At 51.3% G+C, this 16,913-nt stretch overlaps 4 protein-coding genes across 4 annotated transcripts; all 4 read right to left on the minus strand.

Annotated features, from left to right (window-relative positions):
- Positions 1 to 305: 305 nt before the first annotated feature.
- On the minus strand, positions 306 to 2,496 carry POX_c03581 (uncharacterized protein; the record flags this gene model as incomplete). The annotated part of the gene is made up of 7 exons (XM_050112474.1): positions 306 to 1,228; positions 1,294 to 1,628; positions 1,700 to 1,865; positions 1,946 to 1,961; positions 2,051 to 2,085; positions 2,180 to 2,192; positions 2,260 to 2,496. The coding sequence occupies 7 exons, from the start codon at positions 2,494 to 2,496 to the stop codon at positions 306 to 308; spliced, it is 1,725 nt and encodes a 574-aa protein (XP_049970030.1).
- Positions 2,497 to 2,910: 414 nt separating this feature from the next.
- Positions 2,911 to 6,644, minus strand: POX_c03582 (uncharacterized protein; the record flags this gene model as incomplete). Its single annotated transcript, XM_050112475.1, has 2 exons — positions 2,911 to 6,558; positions 6,597 to 6,644. 2 exons carry the CDS (start codon positions 6,642 to 6,644, stop codon positions 2,911 to 2,913), a joined length of 3,696 nt encoding a protein of 1,231 aa, XP_049970031.1.
- A 548-nt stretch (positions 6,645 to 7,192) lies between these two features.
- POX_c03583 (uncharacterized protein) lies at positions 7,193 to 9,065 on the minus strand (the record flags this gene model as incomplete). The annotated part of the gene is made up of 2 exons (XM_050112476.1): positions 7,193 to 8,034; positions 8,105 to 9,065. The coding sequence occupies 2 exons, from the start codon at positions 9,063 to 9,065 to the stop codon at positions 7,193 to 7,195; spliced, it is 1,803 nt and encodes a 600-aa protein (XP_049970032.1).
- Positions 9,066 to 15,161: 6,096 nt separating this feature from the next.
- Positions 15,162 to 15,928, minus strand: POX_c03584 (uncharacterized protein; the record flags this gene model as incomplete). Its single annotated transcript, XM_050112477.1, has 2 exons — positions 15,162 to 15,293; positions 15,365 to 15,928. The coding sequence occupies 2 exons, from the start codon at positions 15,926 to 15,928 to the stop codon at positions 15,162 to 15,164; spliced, it is 696 nt and encodes a 231-aa protein (XP_049970033.1).
- Between the last annotated feature and the right edge of the window lie 985 nt (positions 15,929 to 16,913).

The following is a 16,913-nucleotide window of genomic DNA, read 5'->3' on the forward strand; positions in this document are numbered from 1 at the left end:
GTGATTTAGCAAGGCAATTTAGAACATACAATTGGCTCCACTTTCTTTTGGTATTCTCGTTTCTCAGAACCTTTGGCCGTCGCAGCGAGAGAGTAAGTAGATTGTTCGGAGGCGGCTCGAGTACCCCTGCCCGTCTGTCCAATGTGCTCCATGTTGGATGTGATTCTGTACTGATAATGTAACTAGGTTGATGGCTGGTAGCGAACATTTGTCGCAGACACTACATCTTGTGCATGGGATCTATCGACCAGAAAGAACTAGGACCGTGGCCCGAACAAGACTAACAAATAAACAGAAAACGACGTCTAAAACCCAGCCGGAGCCCGAGACTCGTCATTAGGTCCGTGAAGACCAGCACCAAGGTTGGAAGCGCACTCGCTCTGCCAATTCTGGGGCGTGAACTTGTCGACAATCTCCTTGAAGGCGTCTAATGTGCAGAAGGTCTCATCGCCAGGGAGATGGTTTTCGGCCTTGGCCGCACACCCCGGCAGGCGGACTGGCCGGTCATTGTAACGGATACGCACATAGTGCTTGCGGAGTGTATCGCGATCGGCGTCGGAGAATGAAGTTAGTGGGCTGCGAGCCGTCGCGGATGGACTGGGCAGCCTGGAGATGGGCTTGTCACCTCCGAAGAGGAATGATAAGGCGCCGGACTTTTGGTGTGCAGATGGGGTGGAGACTTCTTCCAGCACGGTACCGGCCGCATCGACGCTGTTGCTGTCAGCAGCCTGCGAGAACAACTCAACGGCGACGGAGGAGGTGAAGGGAGGCCAAGACTCGTTTTGGAATCCTCCCACGCTGGACAAGATGGCCGCCAGAGTGGTATCGTGACATCCGCTCATGGCAAACTTGATAGATTTGCCAGCGCCGTCGATACCAGATCCAGAGGCAGAGCTCTCGCTTCGCCATCCGCCGTCGACGGCGGTGCTGACCATCCGATCGACCACGTCTCCCATGAGAGCTCCAATGCCGAGTTTACGATATTCGCTGCTCTCGTTGTACCCAGCAAACCATTCCTCAACAGCAATGCGGTCCACGATCGCGCGGGCCTTTTTGTCATAAAATTCAGATGGGAGCCTGGTTGCGGGGCCATGGGCGTCGGTAGCATTGATTGTGTCCATGATACCCGACAGACGGGGGTGAGCGTCCACGGCTACCTTGGGCGAGCTTTCGGGCATGTACTGAGACCAGAGTTTGGTCAGGTAGGCCATTTGCTCAGTGTCATTCCCTGCAGGAATGCAACGTGATTAGCACATCTGAGTAGCCCATATTCACCACATTTCGATGGCTTACAGCGAGCGGCAGCACGATCGGCGAAAAGCCGAGCCAGCTGTCGGAACCGGCGACAACTGCCTTCATTTGGGAAGAGAGTCTCCTCGGCGACCGGGCGCGCGACGATGACAGGAGGGGGAAAGTCCTGCGTTCGCGCACTGGGTGGGTACATGCCCCAGAAGGCCTGTTGGAGGGACTCGAGGGCACGAGGGATCGGCGTGGCACGCAAGTACATGTCCTCCGTGTCGGACTTGACCTTGGGCATGAAGCCAAGCTGGTCGACATACAGGTGTCGCAGACGTGTTCCAAGAGCATATGTGGTCTCGCGACCCTTGTCGGTCAATTCACCATTTGTACTACAGGGGGACGACTCCCCGGTCAGCTTCCATCTTGCGAGTGAAACACCCAGCGAATCCCATTGACTGACCACATCGCTTCAATTTCCCCTCCTGGACCAGCGACGACCACTGCCTCATCACTGTTACCAAATCCTTCCATCTTTCTCCGCCATTGGAAGCCGTTCCAAGAAGACAAATCTTGGCTGCCAGAAGCCATCTGCACCATGCGCCGTGCCACGCCACAATACGGCCAATCTGACAGCGGTCATGAGTTAACATCTGGAATCTCCCAGACGGCACGAATGATAGCCGCAGATATAGAAAAGAGGTCATACATGGGCTCAAGCCGGTCTAAAGTGCGTGTTAGCAATGGACCCATCTCGGGATTGAGCCAGGATTAGGGTCACACACTCCATGGCGTGCAGCGAACCGGTACTTACATTTTGGAAACGCGCAGAGACCGGTGTACGTTCGCCTGATCTATAGATTAGCCCCATCTCTCAGCACCGCTTGGCCCCCATGGTTGCAATTTCACAAGGCGACCGCGCCTGTTGCGGACTCAATCATACCATGACGCAGGAACTAGCGGGATTAGCTACGACTATACTCCCGCGACGAGACAGAGACAAGAAAAGGTCCAGAAACTTACCACTTGCACCAATTGCAACTTCAAATCTTTCGGGTAGAGTCGCTGCAACTCCTCGGGCGAGTACGCCTCGCGAGGAACCAGGGTGGTCATCTTTTCCTTGTGGGCTTGACCGGTGCGAGACTGGCCGTGGAACGCAGCTCGGGAGAACGACGTTCGGAGATGCTTGGGATGGAATACCCGGGCGGTGATTGCTGTGGAGCCGCTTTCTCCGAGGGGGCGGTGAGCTCCCCCATACATTCAGCAGCGAAGCCCCGGAATCAGATATGATATCATGTGGATCATCCAATCTGGAAAGAGGATAAGAGCCTCTTTAACTAGGGGGAGATGTGATCTGTTCAATTCACTGCTTTCACCCGCAGTCTTGACAGTTCATGTCGGGTTCATTGCTCCAGGGTCGCGTTGGAAATGTAATTGGGAGACCAGTGTTCGTGCCGAGGTCTATTCCCAGTGTCGAAGTACCTTAAGCTATCGCGTAGTCTACAGGCGCCCAAACCTCTGGATTTAGGAGAACGCATGAAGATCTCTACCGTAGATAGAAATGACGGAATGAATCTTTCGTACCTATTCTTGACGTCTGAGAGGAGGGGGGATATGAATATCGTCTGCAATGCAGGAACTGTATAGTATATGTGTGCCCCGTTGACAGGGCCTCTACTCCTCATAATCACTCGTGTCCCATCCATCTTCGCTCTCGCTTGCACTCCAAATGGAATGTTCGGGCGCTGCAGGCTCATCCTTTTTCTCCTCTCCGTCCTGGCTTGCGACAACGGCGACAGTAGTAGCACCACCGCCAGCAGCAACCCCAGTTCCGCCCGCGGCCTTCTTGCCAGCAAACTTCTTATTTTTTTGCTCTTTTCGGGCTAGCTCCGCCTCCCGAATGGCCTTCTTGTTGATCTCAGCTTGTTGAATGACATCGCGCTCCAAAAGTTCAACAAGTCGCTCAACGGCAGGGGCATAGGCCTGCGCCAGAGCGAGGTCACCGACCTTGACGCGCATATAGTCCATCGCCGCGGCAATGGGGATGTCCCGACCAGGGACGAGATCACTGCGGGGAAGTCCGGGGCGATGTGGCAGTGGGAAATGAATATCATCAAGGAGATGAGCGGCAGACTGCAGACTAGCTTGGCTTTCCTCAGGTACGTCGAGGGGAATATCGGGATCACTGGTTTCCTTGGCTGGTCTTGTGACGACCATCTTCTTTTCGACCGGATCCGAGGCATCTGCACTGTCATGCTTGCAGGTTCCTGCATTCTGGTCGATAAGGGCAATCTTCTGATAGCGCTGGCTGAAATGAGTGAGGAAAATAGAGCGGGCCCCCATGCGACGGCCAACCTCTAGAGCCTCGGCCGCCGTGGAATGACGCTTGGCGAGAGCAGAGCCCACCATGTCATTTTGGAAAGTAGCTTCGTGGATCAGCAGCGTAGAGCCTTTGCCAATCGAAGCAAACTTATCCGACGGTCGGCAGTCACCAGAGTACGAAACCTTGAAACCGTTCGAGAACATAAACGACACGGCGAGGGCACCCTTGCAGTGCTTCACGCGAGTCGTGAGAATTTCCTCTACGCCCAGAGCAGACTTCAAAAGCGGCGTGAGAGGAGAGCTTTCGTCTTTGAAATCTAGCACAGTCCGCCCCGTCAGTGATTGATCTCCGTAGGGTCCTTCGCCATTGCGACGGTGCCGGTAGGAGAATCTCGTTCGAATAAATGGTCCGGCGGGGTCGGGATGCGCGCACAGCGGAATGAGCTTGTCGAATCCAAAGTTCTCCACGGCGGCATACTCCTCCAACCAAGCGATCATCATCTCGTCAGAAACGACAGCCAGTCGTTTCCCTTGGAGAACCTTGGTCACATCAGCCTCAGCTTCGGCTGACGGACCCTCTGTCGAACCGTAGTTCTCTTCGTACCAAGCCCTGATCAGGGATGCCGTGCCGAGATGATGATCGGCGTGTAGGTGACTGATCCAGATCATGCGCAGATTTTGCAGAATCTCCCTGGTCTTTTCATATCCGTAAACACGCTTGATTTGCCCGAGGGTGTTCTCACCGCAGTCCAGGAGGTAGTATCCATAGCCCGGGATGTGAAGTAGGGTGGCAGAAACATTACGGTACTTCGAGGGTGATGACGAACCAGTGCCCAAGGCGACAACCTCGACATCAGCACCAGGAAGATCCTTACGCATTGCAGCAAGTTGTTGCTGGAAAGCTGGTTTCTTGACACGCGTTCGGATAACTTCCATACGCTTCTCAACAGAACGAGGAATTTGGAAAACGGTCTTTGCGGTGTTCAAAGGCGTCACAACTTCGCTGGTGTTGAACTGGAATTGCGGCTCCATATCAATGATCAGGCCAGGCTGAAGAGGCTCAAATGAAGAGCTCTCCTCGGCGATGGAATGTAAAGAGGAATTTCCTTCCTGTGGTACCTTGACATTGTCATGAACGGGAATCGGATAGTTTTCCCCCCTGAGACGGGCAAGTCGCACCGCTGCACCGGCAGCACTGTTAAAGGCGAGATAATTGGGGCAATAGTCCACACTAGAGACAGTATGCTTCACGTGAGACATGCGATTAACGAATTCGCGAAGTTTTGGATGTTCACCGACGCCCCGTCCCAAGATCCAAATGATCACTTTGAGCTCAGTGGTCACAGAGGGCGAGTTCCACTCGGGACGGTTCACCAGATCTTCAACGTACTCTGGGCCGGGGAGATCGATCACCGCAAGACCTTTCCCGCGCCGAGTCTCACCCAGCACCATGTCTGGAGTCACAGTGTTCCCATTCGCAGTCTGAACAGTTTCTCCCTTCGCAAGTCGAGCAAAGTCTGCACCTTTGGGGACACCCAGTTTCCCCGCCTTGACGGGGTCAAATTTTCCTCTGATATCATGACTGCGGATGATATAGGAGACGGCTTCCTTTGAGGGTGAGGTTGGTGGGAGGGAGGTGATGGTGGCTCCAGGCCAGGGCTTCCGAACAAGGACCTTGATGTCTGGTAAGGGATCCTTGTCACCGGGAATCGGTCCTTTGTAAGGTTCAAGGTCCTTGGTCTGGGGGTTGCGAACAAAGAGAGCGGCAGGCATCTTCACTTCCGCCAAGGGGGTTTCGATGAGCGTATCCATCTTCCAATCCGAATCAAACATGTCGGAGACGATAGATTGTCTGATCAACTGGTTCTGCGCCTGCTGATCAAGCTGCTGGTCGTTCTCTTGAAACTCGTCCAGACTTCGCTTCCGAGGACTTTGCGCGTTCATCACCCTCGTCTCATTGGAATATGGCTTCAGAGGCATGGCCCACACTTTGATGTTAGAGTCCACAAAGGTGGGCTTCTCGAAAGGATCATCCTGACTCAAGGATGGCCGTTTCGTCATGCTCGCAGAATCGTACTCCTTTAAGTAAATGGGCATGCCTGTGCGGAAGACAAATCGCCGCGCAGTAGCCATAGTATGCATCAGATTGGTAGCTCCATGCACAGTCACATTCTGTTTCCGCACCTCGGTCGTGCCCGACGCCTCTTTGCTGTTTTTGTTCGTCGCCTGTGTCCCCAGAGCCTTTCGCTCTGCTTTTCTCCGATTATCCTCCTCCAACGCCTCGTTTGAAGACTTGAGCGCATCTGCCTGTGTCAAAATCACACCAATCATGCCTCCCGTGTTCGCCCATTCTGTGCGGCCCGTGACGAAAATGTCCGCAATCGAAGCCAGCTTATGCGATCTTTCCGTGCACGCCCGTTGGGTGCCTTCTGCCAATTGACCGAACAGGTAACGCTTGTCGGGGAAATGGAGGCCGATGACCGTGCCCGGCGTATCGGCCGTCGGGGTAGTGATGACTTCAAACCACGCCTTCATTGGGAAGATGCCCTGTGGAGGGATCTCAACTTTGGCAACGTCGGGATTTTCGAATCGTTTGGGATCACAGAGAATATATCTCTCTTGCTCGGGAGCAGAAAGCGCGGTATATGGGAGAAGGCGCTGACTCGACGGGATCTTCAAACTCGTCAACGATTTGGTCGGACGGCTTCGAGCGCGGAGCTTGGGTCGAACAGGGGGCGGTGGTTTTCTGGCTGTAGAGTCTGTTCTTGAACGAGGAGTCTGGTGATGGGGCGTCGAAAATGGTCGGCCGATGCTGGTGCTGTAAAATGCGGTTGCGGAGATGACGCCCGTAGATACAAGGTTTGGACAATATGCGCGCAAGGCGAGAGAGCGAGAAATTGCGGCAACGAGACTACCGCGGGCTCTGAGGGAAGCCAATGTGGCTAGGAGTGACTGGAATACAGATGGGGGAGGGTTGACATAGATTGGCCGCTCAAGAAACTGAGATTCGAGTGGCTATTGATGTGGCACGAAGCTACCGTGCCGAACTTTTTCATGTGGATCCGACGGCCGCGATCTGTCCGCATTGATTGCCTTATCGCCACTATCGCAGTCAAGAGTCCAAACAGGTCCACCTGGTAGCCTCAAAGTCACGATACGAATGGTTGATTCGGGCCAGACAGACTAGGGGGGAAAAGGTTCACAATATGAGTTATCGGATTTCTAGCAACGTTGTTTTGGTGTCAAGGAATTTTTCTTGGGCCTGATATGTAGGTATTTTCCATTACTCCTGTGCAGTCTGGTCATATAGATTGAAATTCGTCAAAAATATTGGAAGTCACAAGTGTAACGAGCACAGCTACTCACGATTACACACCAAAGAACCAGAAAGAGAAAAAAAAGTAAAAATAGAAAAAGAAAACAGGAACGATTGGAAATAGGGGCGTCAGTAGGCCCCTATAGATATCCTCTGAATATTCTATCCGGCAATACGAAAAGAGAAGGGCGGAGGAATGATGGGAAGTCGAAACCAAGTGATGGTGGTAGACCAAAGAGACTAATAGAAAAGGGGGGGATGATTGCCGATGGAAAGGCTCTGTACAATGAAAGATAAAAAAAGACGCTAAAGGGGGAATCACTGCAGGTGAGATGTCATTGTTGACACTCTCTCAAAGGCGGCATGCATGCTCTGGCAGAGTGTTCTCAAACGATTGCGGTCGGCAGCGGTGATCTGGTCGGGTGTCTCAGTCACCAACTCCACATTGATGCGAGACTTCTCAACAGCAATTCCATCGAAGACAAGAGCGGAGTCTCCAGCATTTGAAGAGGCAGGAGTGTCGGCGAAGAGACTTGACCCAGAGTCATCATAGAGGCTGGATTCGGCTTTTTCAACGATGGAATCGAGATCCGGAATGTCGGGAAGGTCGGGAATCGTAATCTCGTTCTTGTCACTGGAACAGGGGGCGGAAGGTTTGCCGCAGAGAGCCTCGATTTCGAGCTCGGGTCCCGAGGGGACATCAAGAACGGCAAACACGTGAGCATTGCCAAAGTTCATGTCGATGCCCGAGTTCCAACCGTTGCTGGTTATCACCGACGGATCCATACCTGGATTGGGGACCATAGGCATGCTGACCTGAGGGGTGGGCTGCAAGGGAAATTGCTGGGAGCTCGCAGTGCTGGCCTCGATGGGGATAGTTGCAGACATCGGCGGCTGAGTGACAATTTGAGGTTGAGACGGCTGAGATTGCTGCTGATGGGGTTGCAGTTGCGATTGCTGGGGTTGTGGCTGCTGGGCAGAAGCTCCCAGCGTGTCAGGCATGTCATTAAGGAAGCTAGCAAAGTGGGGGGAGCCTAGAAGCATGCGAGCGAGGTCGTTGAGGCGAGCGTTCTCTTCGAAGAGTGCCTTGTTTTGGAGCCGCAGCTCATGGGCCTCATTGGTTCGGGCAGTAATCTCATTCTCCAGTTGACCAATATATTCTGTATAGAAAACAAGAGTTAGCTGTCTCCCATCATTCCTGGTGGGCGAGTCGACAGTCAAGAAACGTACCCTTGCGACGCGAGCGGAACGCACGTGCAGACACCTTATTCCGCAACTGACGACGTTCCTTGCTACTCAATTTCTTTCCTTCTTCGCTGGCCAGAAGGCGCTCATCCTCGTCCATGTCCGCCTCGTCCTTTTTGGCCTTGGCCATGTGAGGCAGGATGGAGGAGGGAGAGGGGGAGGCGTCACCCGCTGCGCCGGCGTTCTCACGCATCTGTTGAAGCAATCGCGAAATTCGCTCTTCGACGATCGGATCCGGTTGACGCGAGTCTTGGGTTGGCGCCGAGATAGAAGTCTCCCTTGAAGCCGGCTGTTGCATTTGTTGTTGACGCATCAAATCGCTCTGTTTCTGTTGCATTGCCTTTGCCATCGCAGCCTGCTGCTGATGCATACCCGGGTACATTCGACCGACCTGAGTGGACGGACCAGCCTGAGCCAGCTCATGGCCTCCGAGCGCGTTCGGGTCGACATATTGATTCTTTCCAGCGCCAGCCTGGAACAAGAAAGGGACATGATTCATACCATCCGGCTCAAGTTCCATCTCGGAGGGGTTGCGAGATGGAGCCGTATTGAAGTTGAACATGGAATTCTCTCGCTTCATCATGGGGAATCCTTGGGCGCCGCTGTTGAAGTTCATTTGGGGGATGTGGTTGTAGGTCAATGATAGGGCCCCTGGTGGAAGACCTGTCTGCTGGTGGTGCTCTTCATAGTGGTGACTGGGGGCGGGAAACACAAGGGGTGAATGAGCACTGGAGGCAAAACTTGTGCTGCGGGCATCACTGGCGTTGTATTCGATTCCAGTGACTGTAGGTTGACCGGCGAGCGCCAGCTTGGGCCGAGCAGCGTCTGCTGAAGTATAGCCGAGTTGGTCTAAGTTGATAAATGAGTCGAGGTCTTGATCGAAGGAAGTGTTCATGGGCATGGGCGATGCCGTGTTGAGCATGGGATGTTCCGCGAGAGTTGCCATGATGTTTGTGATAGATGGTGCCGGACCCCTTTCAGTGTGGACGGATTGAGAGGGATCTGCTCTTATAAAAAGATTACAGTTGTCGGAGAGCGAGAGGAGGGTGGATGCGATTCTCAAACACGGGTCAAGCGAGTGGAGAAGTCAAACGAACGGAGGTGACTGAAAGGTCTAGGTCTGATGGGATGCAGACGGAGAGGTGGATGGTAGTGGGCGGTGATATGGAGAAGAAAGGTTGGATGGCGGTGGACGAGGTGATGGAATCTGGGTGAGAAGGAGGGGGGGAGTGTGTATTAGACAGAGCAGCCTGGGAAGTTCGAGCCAGGAGTCGAGGAGTGCCGCACAGAGAGGCCCCCTCTCAGGCCCCCATGAAAAGGAGCCTCCCGAATAGGCCATGCCAGTCTGTCCAGTGGCCAACCGCCAGGCTGGAAAGGGATTGCGCGTCCTCTGGCTGACTCAGCAGGACCCCCCTGCTTCCAGGAGAGTGATTGGGTCGAACCAGACCCGCATCAAAACGGCTAATGTCTACTCCGGTATCTCTATCTCCCAACTCCCATTTTCAGGTACGGACACGCACACCAGTTTCATGCTATGAACAGCGCGCTCTCGAGGAGAATGATCAAGTTGGCCTCCTAGATAGGGATTCTGGAGAGCGAGATCAACAAACCCGCCCCAGCCGGTGTCATCTAGTCCGTCTGCAATGTCAATCAAGTCAAGCCTCGAAGTCGGGTATTGAAAGTACACCAATCATGCGCTAGCCTGCGGCGCATTGCGGGATTCGCTGATCCACTCGATCCAGGATTCTTGGCTCACTCGAAGGTGCTGATTAGCTCACTGATCACATTTCCAACATTAGCGCCATACTTTTATAATTAGAGGGCCCCATCGTGCAATCTTTTTCCCACACAATACCCACAATGACATTGAGCCTTTCGTTATAATACACATGTCACAACGGATTATTTTTCAGGTACAACCACACACACACACACGCACTTTCTGCGCTGGAGTTCGCGGACCAAAGTGCCAACTGGCCAAGTTGTGAACTGGAACCGCCGGTGTCCTCAAGAAGAAATTTAAGAGCGCTCGATGACGCCGGTGGCTGGATCTAGCGGTTGACCTGCACGCCCCACAACTTATACAAACTCGAGAGGACAGGAGCAATAAGACATGTAGTTAGCTGGTGGAAGGAGTCGTTGACATGCCATCACTACACCCCTACAGCGTGTAGAGCTGGAAGTCTTGCCAACACGCGCCGAGTTCGCATCGAGAGCCGATACACTACAGATCTATCCACCTGCCGCTCCATAGGCAAAACTCTATTCTCCTTTTGCGGCACCCCTGTGGCGCAGATGGGACTAGCAGCATTGGAGGTGTAGCCGTGGTAGACAAGTTATCAACCAGAATAGGTCTTTGAGGCTGGAACAATTCTCTCATTTAGTGTTGATCCATGTGTGGGCTTTGAGGCCGGGATTTCTTCTCTGGCATGATCCCTGGCGTCCGTTCTGTCGAGTCTTCACATTAAGCGCTCTGGGCGCAGGTCATCGCGACGATCTTTTCGAGAGCAGACCAGCCACTGAGAGTGAGAGGGCCCACTAACTCGGGATCTCCATGTCATGTAGGGACTTTCACCAGTTAGAGGCCGTTTCATCACTGATGGCCCGGCAAATACATGGCACAATTCCAACTTCCATGACTGATATCCTACCGTTCGCCGTACACCGGTACCACCTGGAGGTGGACTGTTTCGTCAAGCCCCAATGCAACGAGTCTAACATCTACTTAGAGCCGTTAGCTGGTGAGTCAAGCATGCAGATCAAGAAATAGGGCCGCAGCCATTCCAATCAAGTGCCGGTGAATGCATCAATACTCATGCCGGACGCCCTTTATCTCACGCATCGAAACATCTTAAAAACACCCCTGAGAATCTGGCATTTTGTCACCTATCAAATCTTGCGTCAGCACCGAGGGTGACCCATGGCTACCAGGTATACAATGAGGGCATTCTATCTCTGGGCAATCAACACCACTTATTTTCCCCCGGTTCGATACTGAAAACATTGATTCACCTGACTGTGTTCGCCACTGAATACATGATCGAAATGGTCCATTCCCGTGAACCTGAAAACATCGGTGAGGTTCCCAACTGCGCACGGTGTCATCGTACCCACCGTCATTGATTTTTGATTGCCTACCTGTTGCCAGACAAGATTCCCAGTGGAGGACTCTCGTCTACCAAAGTCCAAAACTTCCATTGGCAGATGAGAATTCTCTCCCCAGAACTTTGGCTATTCGACAGCAACAACTCCACTCTGTCATACACGACAACTCAAATTTTTCTTGTCTTCCTTTTTTATTCCATCTCGCTTGAGTTCTCTCCGTCTTCCTGAGGATTTGGGCCCCTGTGGGCCGGCAGGTGCCCCCGACGAGCGGTATACTGTGGACCGGATGAACCCAATTCCGCGCGTGCCTGGACTCGCTCGTGGCATCGGGCCGTAAACTCAAATTTTTATTCACGGGGCCACCAGCTTACCGTGGATTAAGTAGCCACTATCTAAACCAGCAAGTTGTCTTGCGAGCGGAATATACATCTCTCTACCGGACTTTGTCCGAGTCGACCTCTTTTTGAGGTCGCTAATGACAATACGGCTAGGGCTGAGACATACCGCGTTAGCCATCATCATTTGGCGGTCCCGGTCGAATCCAGCCACGACCGCGTACTAGGTGGAGGCTGTGTACGAGGCTTTTGCTCTTTTAAAACTTCACCTGTTCTGCGTTGTTGTGACTATCTGGCTTTTTCTTTTCTTTTTCTTTTCAAAAAAAATAAAGCAAAAGTACATCGACGATCAAGGTGCGGACGCCCATGCATGCGCTGGATCTATTGTTTTAAACCTAAGCCCCGTGCCGCGAAACTCTATCTTGTGACCAACGTGAACAATTGCTTTATTGGGAACGATAATTTCACTCCGTGGAAACGAGGCTGAAGATGCTCCCTATAGTTTGATAAGCTCTATCAAGTGACTGCTCGTATATCCACGCCCTGATTCGGAATCTAGATTGTACATGAAAACCAGCTGCCTTCCTCGACGGATGGGGGACGATTTTAAAATTCGTCCGCTGCATATGGGACCAGTGGGTCTCGCCCGGGATCTATACTCAGACGATGAATCAACTCTATGTACTGCGTTTTGCCCTCAAATTCTAGATCGAGCTGAGCCCGATGGATGGATCCTACGGAGCACCCAAAGTTTCAAGCATGCACTGCACCAGGCTAGTCCTAGGTCTGTGAATCTTTCCAACTGATCTCAGAATAACTTCCGAGACACGGGTGAATCTAGCCCCCTGGGTCTCTCGGCAGGACAAATAGGCTTTGTCAGATCTCGTTGCTTTGCCAGCTTCCTCATACGGGATTCTTCAAATACTTTATCCGGCTCTGGGTGAAGGTGGATATTAGCTACCTAAGTGCCGAATCGAAAACTGGCCAAATTGCGATTCTTCCCAAGCACTGCATAAGATTCGAGACCATTTGCTTTGGCAATTCTTGAGCTTGGCAAGGAGGCTTAGGTCTATTTCCGTTGAGGCGATGAGTTTGCACCCCTGAGCGTGGCCAAGTCATGCTGCGTGTTTTCAAGTTGGTGTTGGTCCGCTACGTTTATGAAAAGCAATCCATGTTTAGTGATTAGAAGACATGGAGTACATCACTCAATTGCAGCACGTGTCTACTGATTTACACCCAATATTTCTGTTCTTTCCTGTCTGTAAAGGATGAAGACTTCCTTGGGCTTAGGTTCGGCGTGTCATCGGCATGACAAGCGAGAGAAGATCTGGGGAGCCATTTCGGGCTTTCTTATTTCACGGGGAATCTGAAAGTCCAACACAGGTAAGCAATCAATCTCAGAGGGGTCGGTGGCTCTGAAACCTACCTGATTACAATGAAGCCACTTGGCGTAGACCTACAGCACAAATTTCCCGTTCAGAGAAATGACTAGAATACACGATCAAAAAGCCAGCTCTCCCTACATGTGACTGTTAATTTGTTTCCAAACCTCTTTCTGCGTCCACTTCTACGTTGCTGGAACAAAATTCCATTAAATCGCATCACAGCGAGGGTTGTATTCATATGAACAGAGCTTGTTTCAAAGTGCTCGCTAGGACTGATCAGGCAGAAGGAATTAATAATCAGGTCATGGGGAGCGTTTGTATACCCTGCAAAGCCGAGTCACATGCAGTCATTTTTGAAATCGTCATTACCCTCAGACAAAGACATAGGCCGCTTACAAGTTGCTCTAGATAGCAGCTATTAGCTGTTTGAACAAGTGACAGTATTCATCTTGCTTGGATCTATAAGTCGTCAAGGTTGACATGCAAGGAAGCAGGATTGGAGGCGAACGATTTCTTTATTGAGAAACGATATGAATGGCTCGAAAAGGGGGAGTTGAGGGAAATTTTAGATCAGGCAGGAAACTCCTCCGGGCACATTATAGCGGGTGGACTTGAAGCAAATCACACATGAAGGGCACCTCACCACCTACTAAGACTTCTAGAGACTCTATACTGAATCTCGTAACAAATATTTCTTTCGACAGTCTTCTAAAAAAATGGGGGAACATATAACATTTGAGCGGTCCAGGACTCTATACAGCCCCGCTTCTGTACTGCAAGTGTCAGAAATTCGAAGGGCCTTGATCCTATTTGCAGATAATGAGATCCGCAGACATTGAAAGCTATGTATACAGAATATGCAGCAAAGTTTTAACGGAAATGTTGCCAAATTCACGGGTCACAAAACCTGGATTATCGTCGTCATTTTACGAATCTGCGCATTCAATCAATAGCGGGTCCCTAGAACGAATCCAATGGTGGCTCTTCACATCAGTCTATCTCAACTTCCCACTCTCAACTAGTTCAGTTAAATTCCTTTACCCAATATATTCATTGGTGAATACTCCATCGACCATTTTCAAGCCCCTCAGGTTCCTCCCTCGAGATTGCACGCAACAACTCTATGAAGCCGAACAGCGATAATCTGGTGAAGAATGTCTTCGAGAAAATTATTCATTAAGCATAGAGTGGATCGCACGTTTAGTCTCACCATACTTCATCACCACTATTATCTCGAGCCTGATGAGATGCTTTTTAATTACAAAGGTACATCTGTACCGTGGAACACGGACAACGTCTCTCGCACGAAACCTCCTCAACCTGCTATTTGGGCAGTCTCACCTATCACTGATCAAATGTGCTTAGAAGACCAGTATGCTCAATACCTTACTTGATCAAATCGAGCCTTGCGCATAATTGAAGGGAGATACTTCCTAGAGTATTTCACCCGGATGGTCCAGCACAAGACTCGTCTTATCTGCGAGGGTCTCTGTCAAGGAATCACAGAATCGGATTGCTCTGGGCAAATGAATATTCTTTTTAATATAACAGTATGAAAAGCAATCAAAACGGAAGCAGACCTTCCTGGTTTTTTCAAGATCATTTTTTTCGTATATTGCATCACTGGCATAACGATGACGCTAGCCTTTTATATCCGGGGATGGGGTATACAAACCATGCTTCCGGATTCCAGCACCGCAAAATTGATGTTCGGCAATGCTTTTTAACACGATCATTGTAATTGATCAAGTCCAGAGTACGTTATTTCTGGCGCCAGAGCCTGCCATTTTCGGTGTCGTTTCCACAGGTTGCTATGTTCTAGGTATAATTTACAGGAAGGAGAGAGCAGTATCGAAGACTGACATCGTTGAGATGAGGTCCTTCAAGTCAACCTTTTGAATCGCTCAGCCCCAAAGCAGGTCATATCAACCTGAAACATTACTGATAGCCAAGACCTAAGTTTTTTTGATCGCGGAAGGACCCATTGAATAATACTATGTGTTTATTGAGTGATGTATACTCCCAGTGAGACGCGCCACCAGATGAGCGGGAGCATCGGCCATTGATCAAAAGTCCATTAACATGAATTACTACAGTACAATGAGAGCTCGCGTCGAAACAAACTAATGCATGGATATTTCTCTCCAGCCGAGCTTTTTCGCTACTCCACAATCTCTCGTGTCTCCCGGGGAAATGGGCCATCAGAGAAGCTGGCTCTCAATCAAGGCTCTTTTTGTCTTTTTCCTGGATGTCCGAGTGTGCGTCGTCTTTCTGTTTCTTAGAAGAATAAGTTGACGGCATACTGCTGTACTTGAGCAATGTTGCCAGTAGCACACCGATAATAGAAGCCTGCCGGGAGGGGCACCGTTAGCATGACTCTCCCAAACAGCTCAGGAAGGTGAGACAGAAGCATATCATACCAGCGACAAGTCCATGCCTTCTGACACCGTCAACTCCCACTCGGGGCGTTTACCCGGTACATACACCGAGAGCACATCGACCAGTTTGGCGATCATCACCAGCTCCCCGTGATGATAGACGTGTGTCTTGACTTTCCAAATATCCTGTCCACGGACTTCCAGCGTGGCATCTTCCCCGCCCGCCGCGACATTTTGGAAATGAACATCAAACTTGTCCTTGAAGGCGCTGAATTTGGGCGCAATAGCGGCGATGGGTTCCGCATCGCTGTGCGCACCAGGAAGATGGACAAACCAGGTCACACCGGATTTTTTCCGACGGAGTTCAAAGAGCGGCAGACCCGAGGCATCGCGGAAATGTCGTTTCTGGCTCAGGGATGCGAAATCGCCATCCACGGAGAATAATTTGGTCGCAGAGCTGTCGTCAGATGGACGGGTGGAGATGGTGAAATCACCGCCCGACCAACTCTTACTGTGTTGCTTGAGCCTCACGGTCGTGAGACGTGGAGCAACATGCTCTGATCGGATTGCGATGGGTTTTTTGAGAGTGACTGGAGTCGATGCCATAATTGCTGACCCAGTCTGAGAACAAAAATGCGGGATTGGAGTCGGCAACAAGAATATGAGGAGAGGAGCTGCCTTTGTGGGGATGCTTATGGAGGGGATAATCTGACTGTGATCTCTTCTATGCGTGTCTTTTTTTTGGTTTGAGCTGGAGAAAGCCCGTGCCGAATTATTAGAGAAATTAAATACCTAGCGTCCCCCTCCGTGCGCTCATGGCGTCGTCGGACCGAGGACGAAGACCGGGGCTATCAGGACTCAGGAGGGACAGAGTCACACAGGGCTGAGCAGGTTGTCTGATGAAGGTGTGGCGCCAGCCACCAGACACGTCCACCTCACTAACCAACAAGAAATTCTTTTAGGCAGAGTCGGCGCCTGACTGAAATCGGGGAATTGGAACAGCCTCCGCGGGTGGGGGTTGAACTATGGGCCCGAGGAACTTCCGAATGAAGTACTGCAAGAGGAAATTTCAAGCAGTCTGAGAAGTTTAGAAAATTGGGTAAAACCAAGAATTAATAAGTGAATACTACTGGTGCCAAAGTACTAGTAGTGCCTGGAACATGGTCCACAACTCTTCATCTCGTCGACTTTCAATACAGCTTCGAAGAAGTAGATTCCCTGTAATCTGGACACCTCGAGTCAGTATCACATTCTGCGAGTGCATTCAATACTCAGGTAGTGTGAAGCGACTCCATGAACCTGAGATCCCTGCGCGGGCACACCATAAACCTCCCAAGTCAAAGTTTCTCAGGCCCCCAGACTGGCGGACGCACCGTATTCCCATCTGGGCATTGATCGGCCGCATGAATATGACATGGCCCTGTACTCTTTCCCTGGAAAGTCCTGTCAAACCCCCCACAGCCGGATCGATAAACTTTGAGTTTTTGGAGTTGACTCACACTGCGTAAGTCATCATGGGACTTCTTGGCACGGAGACACTTCAGGTTTAACGTCTTCCATGGCAGGAGTGCTGTGGATCAAGGACGCCGAG

The sequence above is a fragment of the Penicillium oxalicum genome, chromosome III (assembly GCF_001723175.1).
Source record: "Penicillium oxalicum strain HP7-1 chromosome III, whole genome shotgun sequence".
Taxonomy (NCBI): domain Eukaryota; kingdom Fungi; phylum Ascomycota; class Eurotiomycetes; order Eurotiales; family Aspergillaceae; genus Penicillium; species Penicillium oxalicum.